General features: G+C 53.1%; 6 protein-coding genes across 6 annotated transcripts; 2 read left to right on the top strand and 4 right to left on the bottom strand.

Moving 5' to 3' along the window:
* Positions 1-51: 51 nt before the first annotated feature.
* On the bottom strand, positions 52-1,335 carry PV07_08353 (uncharacterized protein; the record flags this gene model as incomplete). Its single annotated transcript, XM_016395512.1, has 2 exons — positions 52-1,085; positions 1,224-1,335. 2 exons carry the CDS (start codon positions 1,333-1,335, stop codon positions 52-54), a joined length of 1,146 nt encoding a protein of 381 aa, XP_016248931.1.
* An 891-nt stretch (positions 1,336-2,226) lies between these two features.
* On the bottom strand, positions 2,227-3,730 carry PV07_08352 (uncharacterized protein; the record flags this gene model as incomplete). The annotated part of the gene is made up of 2 exons (XM_016395511.1): positions 2,227-3,417; positions 3,467-3,730. The coding sequence occupies 2 exons, from the start codon at positions 3,728-3,730 to the stop codon at positions 2,227-2,229; spliced, it is 1,455 nt and encodes a 484-aa protein (XP_016248930.1).
* Positions 3,731-3,962: 232 nt separating this feature from the next.
* On the bottom strand, positions 3,963-6,100 carry PV07_08351 (uncharacterized protein). The gene has a single exon (XM_016395510.1). The coding sequence runs from the start codon at positions 5,801-5,803 to the stop codon at positions 4,160-4,162; it is 1,644 nt and encodes a 547-aa protein (XP_016248929.1). The 5' UTR covers positions 5,804-6,100; the 3' UTR covers positions 3,963-4,159.
* A 135-nt stretch (positions 6,101-6,235) lies between these two features.
* PV07_08350 (uncharacterized protein) lies at positions 6,236-7,423 on the top strand. The gene is made up of 3 exons (XM_016395509.1): positions 6,236-6,608; positions 6,659-6,774; positions 6,827-7,423. The coding sequence occupies exons 1-3, from the start codon at positions 6,497-6,499 to the stop codon at positions 6,995-6,997; spliced, it is 399 nt and encodes a 132-aa protein (XP_016248928.1). The 5' UTR covers positions 6,236-6,496; the 3' UTR covers positions 6,998-7,423.
* On the bottom strand, positions 7,021-10,228 carry PV07_08349 (uncharacterized protein). The gene has a single exon (XM_016395508.1). The coding sequence runs from the start codon at positions 9,967-9,969 to the stop codon at positions 7,402-7,404; it is 2,568 nt and encodes an 855-aa protein (XP_016248927.1). The 5' UTR covers positions 9,970-10,228; the 3' UTR covers positions 7,021-7,401.
* A 324-nt stretch (positions 10,229-10,552) lies between these two features.
* On the top strand, positions 10,553-13,999 carry PV07_08348 (uncharacterized protein). The gene is made up of 3 exons (XM_016395507.1): positions 10,553-11,082; positions 11,133-13,572; positions 13,687-13,999. The coding sequence occupies exons 1-3, from the start codon at positions 10,997-10,999 to the stop codon at positions 13,696-13,698; spliced, it is 2,538 nt and encodes an 845-aa protein (XP_016248926.1). The 5' UTR covers positions 10,553-10,996; the 3' UTR covers positions 13,699-13,999.
* Positions 14,000-14,975: the final 976 nt, after the last annotated feature.

The raw sequence follows: 14,975 nt of genomic DNA, 5'->3' as shown, positions 1-14,975 counted from the left end.
ATGTTGATGTTGAGCAAGGCTGGCACTCGGCCTTCGTCTCTGAAAGGTGCTCTACTCCATGCGTCTCAACACGCCGTCGAGTCCCATCCTGCTCAGACAACTCCTCTTAATCTCGTCGACGCTGTTGCACCCACAGAGGGCCATGCAGCGGCGGAAATCCTCGTACAGCATCTCGAGCATCTTCTCGACGCCTCTCTGTCCACCGTACGCGAGGCCCCAGATGGCGGGCCTGCCGACCCAGACGCAGGCGGCGCCGAGCGCGAGCGCGATGAAAATGTCTGTCCCCTTGCGGATGCCCCCGTCCATGTGAATGGGGATCCGTCCGCGGGCGGCGTCGACGCATTCGACCAGCGCATCGATGGTCGCGGGGACGCCGTCCAGCTGCCGTCCGCCGTGGTTGCTGACGATGACGCCGTCGCAGCCGTGCTGGATGGCCAGCTCGGTGTCCTCAGCGGTGACGACGCCCTTGATCCAGATCTGCATCTTGGTCCGCTCCCTCAGCCACGCGACCTCGCGGGCCCAGTTGTGCGAATCGTCGTTGAAGGCCATGAAGCCGCTGTCGTGGGTGTTCTGACGGATCGTCTCGCTCGTCAGCTCCAGGACCGGGAACCCGAGCCCGGCTGGGGTGCGGAAGTCGTTGCGCCACTCGTTGTACCGCACGCCCAGCACGGGCGAGTCGGCCGTGAGCAGGATGGCCTTGCACCCCGCGGCCTCGGCGTGCTTGATGATGCGCTCCTGCAGGGCGCGGTCCTTCATGGTGTACATCTGCATGGCGAAGTTGACGCCGCCGTCGGACGCCCCGACGACCTCCTCGACCGAGTAGTTCGAGAAGCTCGAGATGCCCATGTTGACGCCTGCTGTCGCGCACGCTCGTGACGTCGCCACTTCCCCGTCCGGGTGCGCCATGGCCTGGAGCCCGGCTGGTGATACGCACAGGGGGAATTTGATCGTCCGGCCAAAACAGGTGGTTGTCGTGGTCAGCCTGGAGACGTCGACGAGGACGCGCGAGCGCAGGCGGTACTTGGAGAAGGCAGAGCTGTTCTCGGCGATGGTGGTTTGGTAGGTTGAGCCCGAGTTGTAGAAGTCTTTTGATTGCTCAGATGCTTAGACGGTGACGAAGAGCAAGATGATGTTGACGATGATAGTAATGGTGATGATGAGTCGAGACAGGTATACGGAGTACTGAGAAAAGATATAGGACTAACTAAACTAGACCGACGTACCTCTGGCCACTTCTGGCAGCTTTGCGTCGGCGATGGCTTTGATGTCTTCCATGCACAGGATGGTGGGATCGTCGCCCTTGACGGGGACCGGGACTGGGCCTCCGCCAGCCATGCTTTTCTGTTTCTTGTCTGTGTCTTTCTCGCTGGAGGTTTCTGTGGTCTTTGGGCGATATAGTCGGTCGAATCTCGCTCTGCTGCCTCAGACACAGCGGGATCGTGTTGCCCCAATCGAAGGCCGGGGCCAAATGATAACGCGAGGAAGATCAAATCAATCCCACTTCCCGAGGTGCTTCCAGTCGTATTCAAGTAGATATAATGCAAAATGATGTCGTGGAAAAGATTACTGGCTATCAAATTCTTGGGCGAATCAGATCACTGATCTCGCACAGCGCTCGGACGTATCTCAGCAGCCAGCGCCCTTCGATGACAACCACTTGACCATTTGACCATTTGCCGACTTCGGCCGGTGGCCGGAATCCAAAGCCTCGCCTCGCAAAGTGTATATCTTAGGGATCTTGAGGTTCTCACATGGGAGATGGCAGGGGCGTGTGAAGAGTGCCACCAACATACGCTATTTCGCCGCGATGCTCGTGGCCAAATGGATGGTTGAAGATACCGTCAGATACCCCCAAGTATCCGGCCATCACAGGAAGAAACACAAGGCTTGACAACCATGTCCGTGTTTGATTATCTTTCTTTTTGGTCATGGCTGGAAACACTCTGTACGGCAGCTCGATGGAGCCGTGCTGTTATCACTGCAACCATCGTTCCACAAACCCTCCTCGACAGCGGACAATATACTCGAGCATATCCCCTGATATCCGACCGTAAATCTGCGGGCTGATCCATTGACATCTCCGCCTCTACCCCTGAACAAGTCCTCGAGGCAGTTTGCTGGCAGCCCGGTGTATCCCAAGTTTCGACAGCCTCGTAATCCCAACGAGCACCATTCATCACCGGCCGGCAATCCTTCATTGTCCATACAATGCGCTTCAGCCACACCTCACCTCGTCCCCTCTTTCTCGTCAAGAATCTTCTTGACCTCAACACCACTCAATCCCGGTCCATTGAGAGTAACGCTTTCAACACTTCCGACAGTATAGACCGACACCCACATTCCTGGGACTTCATCTCCAAGTATACGAATACACATTCTGAGCTCCGCATCCCCAATTGGGACGGTCAAACTGCTTTTGATGTCATTGACCAACTGGCTCATGCTGAATGACACCTTGCCTCGAACATTGCTTGGGCTCGAATGAACCGAAGACACGAAATTGGTGCTCAGTTTGCGTTGTTGTTTCATTCGGAGGATCTCCACCACTTCGGCAATACGGCCGACAGCGTAGCGACGAAGAGTGGCTTCTACGCTCTGAGGTGTCGCGGAGTTGACGAGCGCTTTGGCTCTAACGCGGTCTAGGAGGGACAGCGTCCGATCTTTCACAATTCGCGGTGTGTTGGCCTCATTGTTCTCCGAGCTGTTGCTCGTCCGCATCGAGAACTGGGCTCCTGCGCGGTTTTGTGCTTGAGACGATAGCCCCAGGATCTCCCTTCGGGCCGTCTCAGCCTTCGCTTTGCGTACTTGGGTCTCAATGCCGACGTCGAAGTTCAGGCGAGGAAAGTTCCGAATTGCGCCATGCACCCAACAAGAAGAGTTACTCCGCTGCGAGATCCAGCAGGCCTCGATTTCGGCTTCGTAAAGCTTTTGGAGATTACATTCATCCCACCGGGGATTGGTAGGTCTCTTGCTGCCCGCGCCGACATACTCGACGTTGTAGCGGACGAAATCAGCGCCCGCCACTGTGAGTTTAAAGGGACCTTCTTGGTGTTTGAGGAGACGACCACTGAAATGTGTTGAAACGTCCAACTCGTAGATGGCCAACATCCGTTGGATATCTTCCCTGGCCACGGTGTGTTTTTTCCAAAGTCGGGTGACAGTGTTCATCAGGCTGCCCAAATCTGCTGGTGTGGATTGGCCATTATGAACAATGTGAATGGCGAATGCCTTGAGAAAAGCTGCGTGCAAGGACACGAAATCCTGCAAAACCGGAGGAAGCGCCTCCGGAACTGGTTCAGCATTGTCGGTGTCTAGGGAAAGTTGCCGAAAGGTCATAGTTGGGGAGAAATCCATGTCAGTGGAATCCTTTGCATTCTGACATTTGCTCGAAGGAGGCGTTAGCAGTTGCAACCTGGGCTAAAGCGAGATTAGCACCGTTCCATAACTCATCCCGAGTTTCTCAGACCTTTTTGGTGGTGATGTTGGTGATATAGGCACCACCCGGCTCGCTCTCACTGTCGTCCTGCGCCGCATCACGTTTGCGCTTTGGGACCTGCTTGACGCTCTTCTTGATATGAACCACGGGCTTCAGAACCGCTTCTTCCAAGTTCGACTTCAGGGCGAGGGGGAGTTTGGCGGTCTTTGAGGTTTTGAGAGCCCTCGTGTGGGTGGTGACGGGTGCTTGTCGTTTATTGACCCGATGAGAAGTTGCATGAACGGAAGGAGCCATGGCGGGATGTGGAAGGGTGCGACCACGGAATGATTTTCCAGACCGAGGCTGCAAGAACAAGGACAAGAACCAAAGTACAGAGACGAGAAACGAGTAGGACTGGGAGTAAGGTATTCACGAGCCTGGTGTTTCTGTATGTTTGAATGCACTTTCTGCAGAAGTTCTAGAGTTCAATTGGTTCATTCCCTCATTTAAGAGGAAATCGAAAATCGCGACGCGACGCGACCCGTAAGGGCGCTAACCGAGTATGGTTATATTGGCCTCCCAGCCAGTTCCCCAGCCACCGATTATCGGCGAGCTCGGATACCAATACGAGGTACTTTCATCGAATGCTCCTGGAACTCCAATGGCTAACAGACTGCGGCCACACCCAAATATTCCAGTCAAACGCCTGCGCTAATGGACAATGCACCTCGCTCTCTCAGACCACTAGTCTTGGTCTGGAACATAGACCTCATCCGCTCCCAGTCGTGGTGTCGAGTCTTGCTCCACTTGATCGTCCTCGCTATCATACGCACGACCTTTGCCCTTGTCTTCCGTCTCCTTCGCCTCGTCTTGCCCCTGCTTGTCCTCAATGGATGATAGCCACTCGGAATTGAATATCGAATGCGTGTTTGCCTCTTCAATGTCGGCCTTCTCGGGTATTCCTTTGATCTCTTCCACGGGGTCATCGTCGGCCTTTGGCTTTGGAACCGGCTGGTCGAAGATGGTGGCTATCGGTGGCGTAGTAAGACTTTGGGCATCGTCGGTCTTTAACACGTGTTTCCTGTCGCTCCAGTATTCAAGTGCTCCAATCTCGGCGTCGGCAGCCTCGACCGCGGAGAGCAGATTGTTGATTCTTCGACTTTCAGCGTCACCCTCAGGTTTGTTCTCTTCCTCGTGGGTCTGCCGATGTTCGCGCGCTTCGTTTGCCGTCTTCTTAAGATATGAAACTAGCTGTCTCCTGGAATTTTGGAAAACGAGAAATGACATGATGGCAGGGATGTGTTCTTTGAGGTAGACCAGCTCCTCTCCACCTTGTTGGACGAACCTCTTGACCACATCAATCTTCTCTCGATCGATAGGTGCAAACTTGAGGGCCGTAACCAGGGTCGCAATATCCTTGATCTCCTCCGGTGGCTCGTCCTGATCAATCGTGCTTGGAAAGCTGATGAAACTTGATGGTCTGGCGGTTTTACCGGCGCCATCAACGGCACTGATCGGACTACGATCTCGCTTTGAATGGATTGTGAAATAATCGCCGGTTAGATGGTGGGCATCACTCATGCTTCCAGGCCTGCCATAGCTGCCATGCCCATCGCGCTTGACTCTCTTCCGCAGCCATCGTCTCCGTCTGACAAATGAGTGGAACCAAGGATGCGTCCCATGCCAGGTCCAGTTGTGGCCAAAAGCAAAAGAATACTGCCAACCTTCCTCGTCCACATCGTGACTCATGTCGACATACCAGCTGTTCCATGCCCATTCCCAGGTCGGATCAGGCACCTGTGCATTGGTGATATTGACGGCTGAATCCTTCAGATCCTTGGTCGACCAGGGACTGGGATCGGGAGGTAGCAGAGACGAGTGTGAATAAAGGGGAATGCCACAGAAGAACCATCCCCTCTGGTTTTCGTACAATATGTCAATTTCATGGATTTCATGTTTGAGCTTTTTGGATTCTCGCCTCCTCTTCTCTGCACTCTTTCGGCCTCTTGCGACAGATGCGGTGTGTGCAAAGTCCACCTCCTGCGTTCCAGCCTCTGTGCCGGCATGTTGCGCCTTTCGAGTTGATGCTGCTTGCGACGAAGGTTCCTCAGCGGTTACAACACTGCTTGTTTTGGAGTGATAGCGGTCCTGCTGGTATTTGGCATACTTCCGCCGGCCAAGGTGCTCCTTCAGAGATTCCCTTGTTCCCTTTTTTGCCAACTGTCTCGTACTCGAGCTTGGAGAGCCTGAGCGAGGCTCATCGTGGGTTCGGGACTCGTTCCCAGGCTGGGTGGTATCGATGAGAGAGATCTCATGGTCATAGGGATCAGCTGCAGACCCATCATAGGTGGTGATATGAGTCAGAATCTTCGAGACATTTTCTGACATGCCTCTGGGACTTTTTGTGCGCACAGCAATCAAATTCAACGGGCCTCAACTCCAAGTTCAATTCAAGGTTTGGAGGGCTACCAGAAGCAAGAATCCCAACTTGTGCACCTACGACAGAATGTCGATTCGCGGGGTCGGGACTTCTTCAATGGGACGATAATGGTATACAGAAAGGATAAAATGCTGTGTCGGAGTATATAGTGATCTGTCCGAGAAGCTGGAATGTATATGGGAAAGAATGAAGGCCGCAAAAGCAGGAGCGCAGCCCGCCACCACCGCAGCTGCAGCAGCGCAGTGTTTACGTCGTTGGCGCAGGCGGACAGGATTCTGAGTGGCTGGGCCCTCAGATGACGCGGGGAATCCTTGATCAATGGATGGACGCCGCCTATTTCGCCATGCCGCCAATGATGTCACTGCCACCGACCACCTGCCGGCTGCAACACTTGCTCGCCCAGTGCTTGCAATGCCAGGTTCGACCGCCTGTGCAGCTGCAATCATACCACCATTACCATTACGAGCTTCGTTGAACGCCGAGCTGACCTTCACCAATAGCTCCAAGGCCAATCTTGTACCTAGCGATCTCGCAACTTCTCTGAGCATCGTCATTCCTCGACTCACTCACCACTGAGCGGTTCAACTTCCAGACATCCTCCCTTCCTCCATCACTTCAGCGGCCCTCAGAGTTCCTCCATCATGTCTTCGAGCCGTGGACTTACCATTGCTGGCCTAGCGGTGGCTGGCGGAGTTGGCTACTATCTGTATAATGCTGGTGGCGACCCCAAAGTTGCTCAGAAGAAACTCGAAGGTAGGACAGCTTGCCGTCTCGAAGCCGAAACCCACTAAACCTTTAAACAGCCGATGCCTCCAAGCTCTCGTCCCAGATAAAGAGTGAGATTCCGGGGAAAGAAAAGGAAGCCGAGAAGAAAGGCGAAGCCCTCGCTTCTCAAGCAGGCCAGAAGTTTGACCAAGCTGTGAGCCGTATCCTGCTCGTACCTGCAAACCGCGATACTGACAACCCTTTAGTCTGCTGACGCCAAAGCCAAACTCACCGAAGCCGAAGCAAAAGCCAGGGAAGTTAGTCAAAAGACAGGCAGTCAGATCAACAGTGCAATCGACAAGTTCGACAAGACCGTGGAAGAAAAGGCCGCAAAGGCAAAGAGTGGGATAAGCAGCTGGTTCGGTGGCAGCAAGTAGGTCAAAATGTTCTGATGGTACTGGTGTTGGCGTCGGTGGAATACCATATTTGTACATTCCTGCCCGTCGGATGCTTCGCATTGAGAAATCCTCAAATTGGGATTCCACCACTCTCAGTTGACGAAGTATGACTCTATCGGTCTAGTGAGCCTCCATAATGATCTCAGTCACACAAACCATGCTATTTGGTTCTATGAACAAGCTATGAGCTGCTGTTCCCGAAACGTACTTCGGGAGATGTGGATAATGTTGCCAGGCTCGAGTTACCCAATTCTCCACGGGCTCAAGCGCACGATAGTGTGCAAAGTCGGCACGTCCAACACACTATGTGAGCTGGCCACAAGAGCATTAGCGACTGGTGCTTCAGACTCTGCTGTGAATCTTTGCCTGGCATGGACATCGCCTCATTGTTTCCCACGGAAAAAGACCTCAATACTTTTTTCTATGGCTGTCCAGTCCCGCAGGTTGTTGTCCATGCTGTCTTGTATCCATCCAGGCAACTTGCGAGATATCCTCTCTGTTGAGAACCGTCTGTCGACCATCAATATCGCGGCATAGTCGTTTCTGTGCCTGATTGCTCTTCCAATGCTTTGGTTCACAGCCCTCATGCATGCATTTTCGTAGTATTCTCTGCTTGCAATCTTCGCCTCAGCCCTGCACTCTGCTTCGCCCTTCCCCTGGTTTTTGCAGTGCTCATATCGAAGTCCCTCAATATGTTCCATCTTGGCCTTCCACTCCGCTCCGTTGGCATTAGGAAATGGGAGACCGACTGCAAGCACTGCTCGACCGAGTTTGTCAGAGAAGTTGATACCCTCCGAAAGCTTTCCGCCCACAACTGACAACATCAGACCTCCTCTTCCGCCATCCACCGCAGCAGCATATCCTTGCAGAAGTTCATCGACGGCAATGGACTTCGATTCTTGGAAGATTGTCTTGATATTACCCAAGGCATTCATCACCGGTTGAGAAGCTGGCTGGTGCTGCCAAACAGAAATCACTCGTGCAAGGTAATCGTAGCTCGGGAAGAATACCACAACCCCATCCGGCACGAGGCGGCATGTCTGTAGAACAAGATCTCCTAGTTCAAGAATCATTCTTTCAGAGCCACGCATTTCGTACCTGAAATCGAACTCAATGCCAGACGGTCCCCTCACAACGGCTTGAGCGAATAAATGAGACGGGGGAATGATATGACCGAAGCTAAAAGTTCGAAGCCGGTCCTTGTCGAGATATGAGAAGAGATAATCCGAATAGTCGGACATGGGGGACATCGTTCCGCCAGCCAGAATGACAGCTCTTGCATCTTGAACTATTTGTCGAAAGTGTTCTCGTGGATCGAGCAGCGTGTAGTGGATGGCCACCTCGTCATCTTGTCGGCTTGTGAAGAATCGTCCTTCATCGTCCGGATTCATCAATACTACAAGAAAGTTTTGAAACTGCAGCAAGGCCCCTTTGCCATGATTCGCATCGGTTCGGTCTCGTCGCACATCCGAGTATCCCTCAACTTTATGGCAAAGCTTGCTTTCATGTAGGTATTGCAGCAGTTTGTGGGGTTTGATCTGATCGACTCCTTTCCCCGACATGAGTTGCGCAGCTGTTATAGTTGCTTCCGGCGAGGTCGCTTTCTGCATCGTCTCACGCAGGCAGTCGGTCATCGAGTTCAGCAACCGTATCACTTGCATAACATATACACGGTTCTTCCCTTTTAAGCGATTCTTGAATCGACTTGCGTAAGCGGTAACTTGCCGAGCACTTTGCTCAAGCTGGCTGAGACGGAGTGATATGGAGAAGGTGTCTGCAATGGCATCCATAAGATTGTGAGCCTCGTCAATTATAACAATATTGTCTTTGACAGAGACCCCCAAAGCTTCACGGGCGGACTTCTGTAGAAGGAGAGGATAGGGCAATGTGAGTACCTCACTCATGCTTATGGCTGCTCGCGAAGCATAGTAGGGACAGAGCTGCATTTGCCTGCCTAAGTGACTCGTGTCTTCGATGTCGCGTATCTCTGCAACAACTCTGTCTCGAAAATCCCCGACCTTTGCTTTGTCGTCCCTTGTGGGCATATACGGGCACCTTCTGTCTTTGGGGGTTGCAGGCTTCTGGAGTTCGAGACATTGCTCATTGATTGCGATTGTAGACGATAAATCTGCAACTTTAGGATTGATGCACAAGTTCTTTCGCGAGCCTAGAGCAAGGTGTTTCACCCCTTCTTCAAGCGACGATTTGTGCGTGGTAGCCGCGGCCTCTAAAGAGAGGGAGGAAGGGGGCTTGACACGGCGCAGTTCATTCACGAACTGTGTGAGCTGGGAGTGAGTGCGTGAGCAAAAAATGACCTTAAGTCGATCTTTCTCTTCTTCCTCGGCGTCAGTTTTCGTTGGGCCTTTTAGTTTATCAAGCAGAGCTTGGGTTGAGCTGGAAAGGCTGACCGTCGAATTGTTGGTAGAGTATGTCTCTTCCCTGGGGCTGTCATATTCCTCCAACATGAACTGGTCATCATCTATAGTCTTGTCCTCACTATTTGCAATCTTGGTTCGAGGTTTCTTGGAAGTTTTTACATCGAATCGCCTCTGTCGGCGGGATGCCTCCTCTTCACGAACCTTGGCAAGCCTCAGCTCAAGTTCCTCGCGTTCAAGGAGCAGCTCCCGGCGTTGAGCAGACTTTTCAGCCTTCAAAAGCCAGTCGAGTGGCTCTCCTCCATCCGTCAGACCTTGCAGTGCCAGGTGTTCGTGTTCTCGGAGCCAGGTCAAAGCACCACAGATCAGGCTCAGCGACTTGCCGGTGCCTGTAGGGGATTCAAAGATACCGACTTTCTTCTCCTCTATGCAGCGATAGAGCTCTTTCATAAAATCTAACTGAATGGAATAAGGTTGGTAGGGGTGACTGAAATTTGCCTGGGTAGGCTCCATGCTGGTGGACTTCTTCAGTGTAAGCCTTGTGCCATTTGTCGAGGCATGGGTCGTGGGCGGCATCTAGTTTGGGTCGGCGCGGGTTCAGGCTGCAAGGCATTCTCAGCTTCAGCGAAGAGATGCGTATTCGACGCGTGGTAGTGTAATTGAGAACGACAACGAATTTCGGGGGCTCTGAATGGGTCCCCAGAATCTCCCCAAAGAGAGTGACAGGTACACGTGGGTGGACATTCGTAGTGGCATTCCTAAATATCGAGGTATTGCACAGCAGCTAGAAGGAACGATTCATTGTGCGCAAAGGAGTTATGGTCCGATTGTGCAGATGTCAGAGGAAGATATTAATTACACGCACAGTAAGGCTACCAAAAATGGGCTGTTGGTGGATATGACTCGCTGTGGCTGTGTAGGGCTGCAACTGATCCGTGATGCCTAGCGAGCCTAACTTGGCCCTAGGTGCCTCCTCTCAAGTTGTCTTTGGTCCCTACAGCTTGCTCCGCCCGGGGCGTATTCCCACCCAAATGCCCCTCTTGGCCAAGCCTCCAGCGTCAACCAGTGCCTAGGCAAGGTTCAAGTAGGTTTGGCCAGCTGGCCCCTCAACTCGCACCACGCAATGCCAATTACCGCAGCCTCGCCTTGTCTGCGCCCTCTCCATATTCCATCATCATCCGCAGGTTATAACTAAACTTCCGCAGGTGCACAGACAAAGCCCGGCTTCGGTTGACGCGGCCAACCAGGCCAGATTCGCACTGCTCCTTTACCTTCTCAGTCCCTCCAAGACATGTCTACAAAGAGGACCAGGCCTCCGAAATTGTACTCCATTGATCTACTTCCTTCTGACCCCCACCCTGTGCCCTAGGAATCCAACGTTCACCCTGACTGCGTAAGCACCAGGGCAATCTCCTGAACACGCAGAAGAACATATCATCATCCCTCCCCTTCCTTTGCGGGAGCGGGACGGATCAAGATCTCTTACCTCTCAAGAAAATAATCTGAAAGCTCCCAGGTGCTCAGAGAGATCAGGCACCTCGGAGCTGGGGTTCAGCTGAAATACGAAACACTGAGCATCCAAGATCAGCCTCCGATCGCCACGATGAGTTACCATACGGGGGCCACTTTTGTCCCTGGGGGAGATGATAGCTACTACATGCCAGAAATCATCCAGCCAACCCCTAACAGGTCTGTGTCACTGGACTAATGTCGCCGCCGATCTCTGCTGACGGCTACAGAGTACATGAGTTGCCAACCAACATACAACAAAATGTGGCTCAGATGGAGCAAGCTGCCTCAAATCCGAACTCAGCGAATTCTGCCTACTCAGGATCAGTCTACTCTCCCCAGTCCGCCGAATATATGCAAGGGGGCATGCAAACTTGGGCGCCGTCGCAAGCCTCAAATAGGACCGCGCAAGGGTATGATCAGAGGGCGCCCCCGGATAACCAAACCCAATCATACCACCAAGATAACCATTTCCCGCCGAGAACGACCTCGATGGCTCCGACAGAACAGCCAAACTTTTCTCCATTTCCTATGCTTCGCAACCCTCCTCCCAACATCCCCCCAACCGATGAACAGAAAGAGGCTACACTGGAAGCCGCAAGGGCTGCTGTGCTCAGCTGCAACGACCCAGACACCCAGCTGACGTGGGCACAAGACACGTTATCATATGTGGAGGTGTGTCAGCAGAATGAGGAAAGAATTGCCCTGGCACAAGCACCCAGAACAAGGACACCTCGAATTGAGCACGTTCTGAGAGAAGATGCAATCAAAATTGTCAACTTTCTTGCCGATCAACATCACCCCAGAGCTGAGTTTATGAGGGGCATGTGGCTTGAATTTGGTAAATTCGGGCACAGGGTCGACAAGAAGGAAGCATTTTATTGCTATACGAGAGCTGCTGAAAAAGGATATGTTCGCGCGGATTACCGCATTGGCATGCAGTTCGAGTCCTCCAATGACGCATTGAAGGCAATCAGATACTATCAGAAGGGTGCGGACGCTGGAGACTCAGCCGCGTGCTACAGGCTCGGAATGATGACACTCCTTGGCCAGCACGGACAAGCGCAGAACTTCGAACGCGGCCTCAACCTCATCTATATGTCGGCCCAGACGGCAGATGAAAATGCACCGCAGGGAGCTTATGTTTTCGGCATGCTCCAAGCACAGCAAATGCCTCAAATCCAGATTCCGGATCAGTTTTTGCCCAGAGATATTGCCGGGGCCAAGGTGAACATCGAAAAGGCCGCGTACCTCGGATTTGCTAAGGCTCAAGTGAAAATGGGATCAGCATATGAGCTTTGCGAGCTGGGCTGCTCTTTTGATCCCGCTTTGTCCTTGCACTACAATGTCCTGGCGGCGAGGCAAGGGGAGCCGGAAGCAGAATTGGCAATAAGCAAGTGGTTTCTTTGTGGCCATGAAGGCCTTTTCGAGAAGAATGAGGAGATCGCCTTTACGTATGCGCAGCGAGCAGCGCTTTCTGGATTTCCGACAGCTCAATTTGCTCTAGGTTACTACTATGAGGTCGGCATTTATGTCCCAGTCAACTTTGAGCAGGCCAAAGAGTGGTATCGAAAGGCATCACAAAGCGGCAATCAAGATGCTACAGGAAGGATCGATGCTATCTCTAGGTCAAAGACTTTGTCACGCAAGGACCATGAGAGTGTCGCTCTCAAAAAGATACGACAGCAGCGTGGCTCGATGATCGGAGGAGCCGACGTACCTCCCGTTCCTGCGATGCCAACATTGACGGAAGAGACGGACTCTCAACAGCTCGAAATGCCCGATCCTTCTCGGTTGTCGCTAAACAATCAGAGACCCCCTTCAGCAAGGCCTGGCAGTACAGCACCCTACCCCACTGGACCTCCGAATATGCCATCTGTGAACCAAGGCCCGGATTTCCGACCCCCATCCGCCTTTGGCATAAATCCGAATCTTCGACCGACCTCAGCCGCGGCCATGGGAGCTCCAAGGCCCGATCCGTACGGATCGCCCCCTTCTAACATGGCTCCCCAGCAGCGCCCTTATTCCAACCCTGGAGGGGCCAGTTATCCAGGCCCTGGCTACGGTCGTGGAGGGCGCATGCCGTCAGGAGGACCGCCACCACCACCACCTCAAGGCCAAGGGATTCCTACCATTCGCCCACCATCAAGACCCAACAGCTCCTCACCTTACCTCGGACCGGGTCCCCAGCCAGGAGGCCAGTCGCCACCCGCAAGGATTGACATTGGATTTTCTGCTCCGCTCGAACCAGAGAGAATGTCTCGGCCTCAGCAGCAGCAAAATGGATCTCCTATGCCGAACCCTAACAATCCTCCACGTGGATCTCCAAGACTTCAGCAAGGTCCTCCAGGACAGCAGGGTCTCCCATCGCAAAGCCGTCCAGGTCCACCGAACTCCCGGCCTGGACCCGGACCGGCCCAGAATGTTGGTGGCTACGGTGGCATGCCTAATCCCAACGTCCGACCTCCTCCCAACAACAAAATGCAAGTTCCGCCGAACGTCAGGCCTGCGAATCTCCCTCCTTCGAAGCCTGACGCCAACGCACCCGCTGGCGGCGCACCACCCTCGAAACCGAGTTCTGTTCCAGCGACCGCGGCTCGGCCTCCTGGAAAGGGACCCAAGACATTCGATGAGATGGGCGTTCCGCAGGGGAAGGATAAGAGTGAATGTGTAAGTGGTCTTAATATCCCCCCTTTTTCCCAATATAAGCAGGAAGCTCTCACTCCGTGCAATAACTCAACCTGCTTTTAATGGTGGCTGTGACTGACTCTGTTTGAACCGCAGGCTGTTATGTAACGTGTTTACAGTGATTGAAGTGTGTTATGTATGATACCCCGGATATGATAGCGTTTAAGTGATTTATTTCAACGTCCAGACTATTACGTGGTTGAGCACGGCGCGGTATAAAGATGCGCGTCAACACCGGAATGGACTGGCAAAACATTGATTATTTGGATAGCAAAAAACCGATGCATGATGCCGAGCAGGCGAAATTGAGAGAAGTGGCGGCCCTTTCTATCGCGGCTTTTGCTGAATGCCATTTTCTACCTATTCCATCTACTGAGTCTGCAGCCAGTATCATTTCCACCTGGATCAAGCCATCCTTTGAGTCGATGCGAAATGCCATCTGAGTTCCCGTAGTAAGACGCGGCCAATGGCCAGATAATCGCCCACCGCCATTAATAGAGATTTCGTCGGACGCCTGTCATTGTAGAAGAACAACGGACCAACTGTAGAGGCACGGCGGGTCACAAAACATCCCTCGCCGTGATGCCATCTACCCATCTGTCGTCTTGGGACACAATGGACGCCTGAATGGTTGGTAAAGCGTGTTACGAGGCTGGGGCAGGCGAGGCTGAGAATGGCTGCATTGCTCCGGACGCGGCTTCCAAGGCTGACATAATTTTAGAGACGTTGATTGGACAGCTTCCATAGATTAGCGGCCCGCAATGCTTGGCTGAGCTTGTCCCTCTTCTCGTCACAACTATTCTCTTTCTGGTCAGCAATTCGACAGCGACGGAGACTCAGCCACCCTCGTATTCAACGATGAAAATCCGGGTATCGCGGTGCTTTCAGCACATTCGCTCGGCATGTCCCTGGCATCCATTGCGTGCCATGAGAATGCTGCTGCCTGGCGTCTGAACGGGGGTTCCAACACGGCGACTGGCCCACATTCTGCAAACGTCGACTTTTGACACTATCGATGCTCGTGAATTGCACCAGATATCGTATCTACTGCGAATGGAATACCTCTTTCGGTTGGCGTCTCCGCTTCTGATGGCCGTTTTGGGCCTGCAGATCAAGTTCAGACTGCGGCTGTGAGGCACACAAATGTAAGTGTCAGAGGTATAAGAGCCTTGAGACTTTCTTGTCATTCCATCTTGAATGCCATCCAGCTCGAACTCGACGTGATCCCTGCCCCTGGAACCATCCAACCTCCGCCGTACAAGCCTAACCGCTCCAAAATCTCCGAGGCTGAATAACAGAAACTGTCCTACCATGCCGCTCGACTCAGTCACGAAGCTCTCCATCGCAGAATTGGCGATCTACGTCGCTCTCCTTCCGCCCACGGG

Source organism: Cladophialophora immunda (genome assembly GCF_000835495.1).
Source record: "Cladophialophora immunda strain CBS 83496 unplaced genomic scaffold supercont1.4, whole genome shotgun sequence".
NCBI classification, from domain to species: Eukaryota; Fungi; Ascomycota; class Eurotiomycetes; order Chaetothyriales; family Herpotrichiellaceae; genus Cladophialophora; species Cladophialophora immunda.
This window is presented reverse-complemented; position numbering and strand designations above follow the sequence as displayed.

What these genes read in the sequence shown, in the direction of transcription:
- PV07_08349 (XM_016395508.1), bottom strand. Translation starts at nt 9,969, where the DNA reads ATGCCGCCCACGACCCATGCCTCGACAAATGGCACAAGGCTTACACTG.
- PV07_08348 (XM_016395507.1), top strand. Translation starts at nt 10,997, where the DNA reads ATGAGTTACCATACGGGGGCCACTTTTGTCCCTGGGGGAGATGATAGC. An exon ending in ATCCAGCCAACCCCTAACAG is followed by an intron (nt 11,083 to 11,132) that starts GTCTGTGTCACT and finishes TGACGGCTACAG; the next exon opens with AGTACATGAGTTGCCAACCA.
- PV07_08350 (XM_016395509.1), top strand. Translation starts at nt 6,497, where the DNA reads ATGTCTTCGAGCCGTGGACTTACCATTGCTGGCCTAGCGGTGGCTGGC. An exon ending in TGCTCAGAAGAAACTCGAAG is followed by an intron (nt 6,609 to 6,658) that starts GTAGGACAGCTT and finishes ACCTTTAAACAG; the next exon opens with CCGATGCCTCCAAGCTCTCG. An exon ending in GCCAGAAGTTTGACCAAGCT is followed by an intron (nt 6,775 to 6,826) that starts GTGAGCCGTATC and finishes ACAACCCTTTAG; the next exon opens with TCTGCTGACGCCAAAGCCAA.
- PV07_08351 (XM_016395510.1), bottom strand. Translation starts at nt 5,803, where the DNA reads ATGTCAGAAAATGTCTCGAAGATTCTGACTCATATCACCACCTATGAT.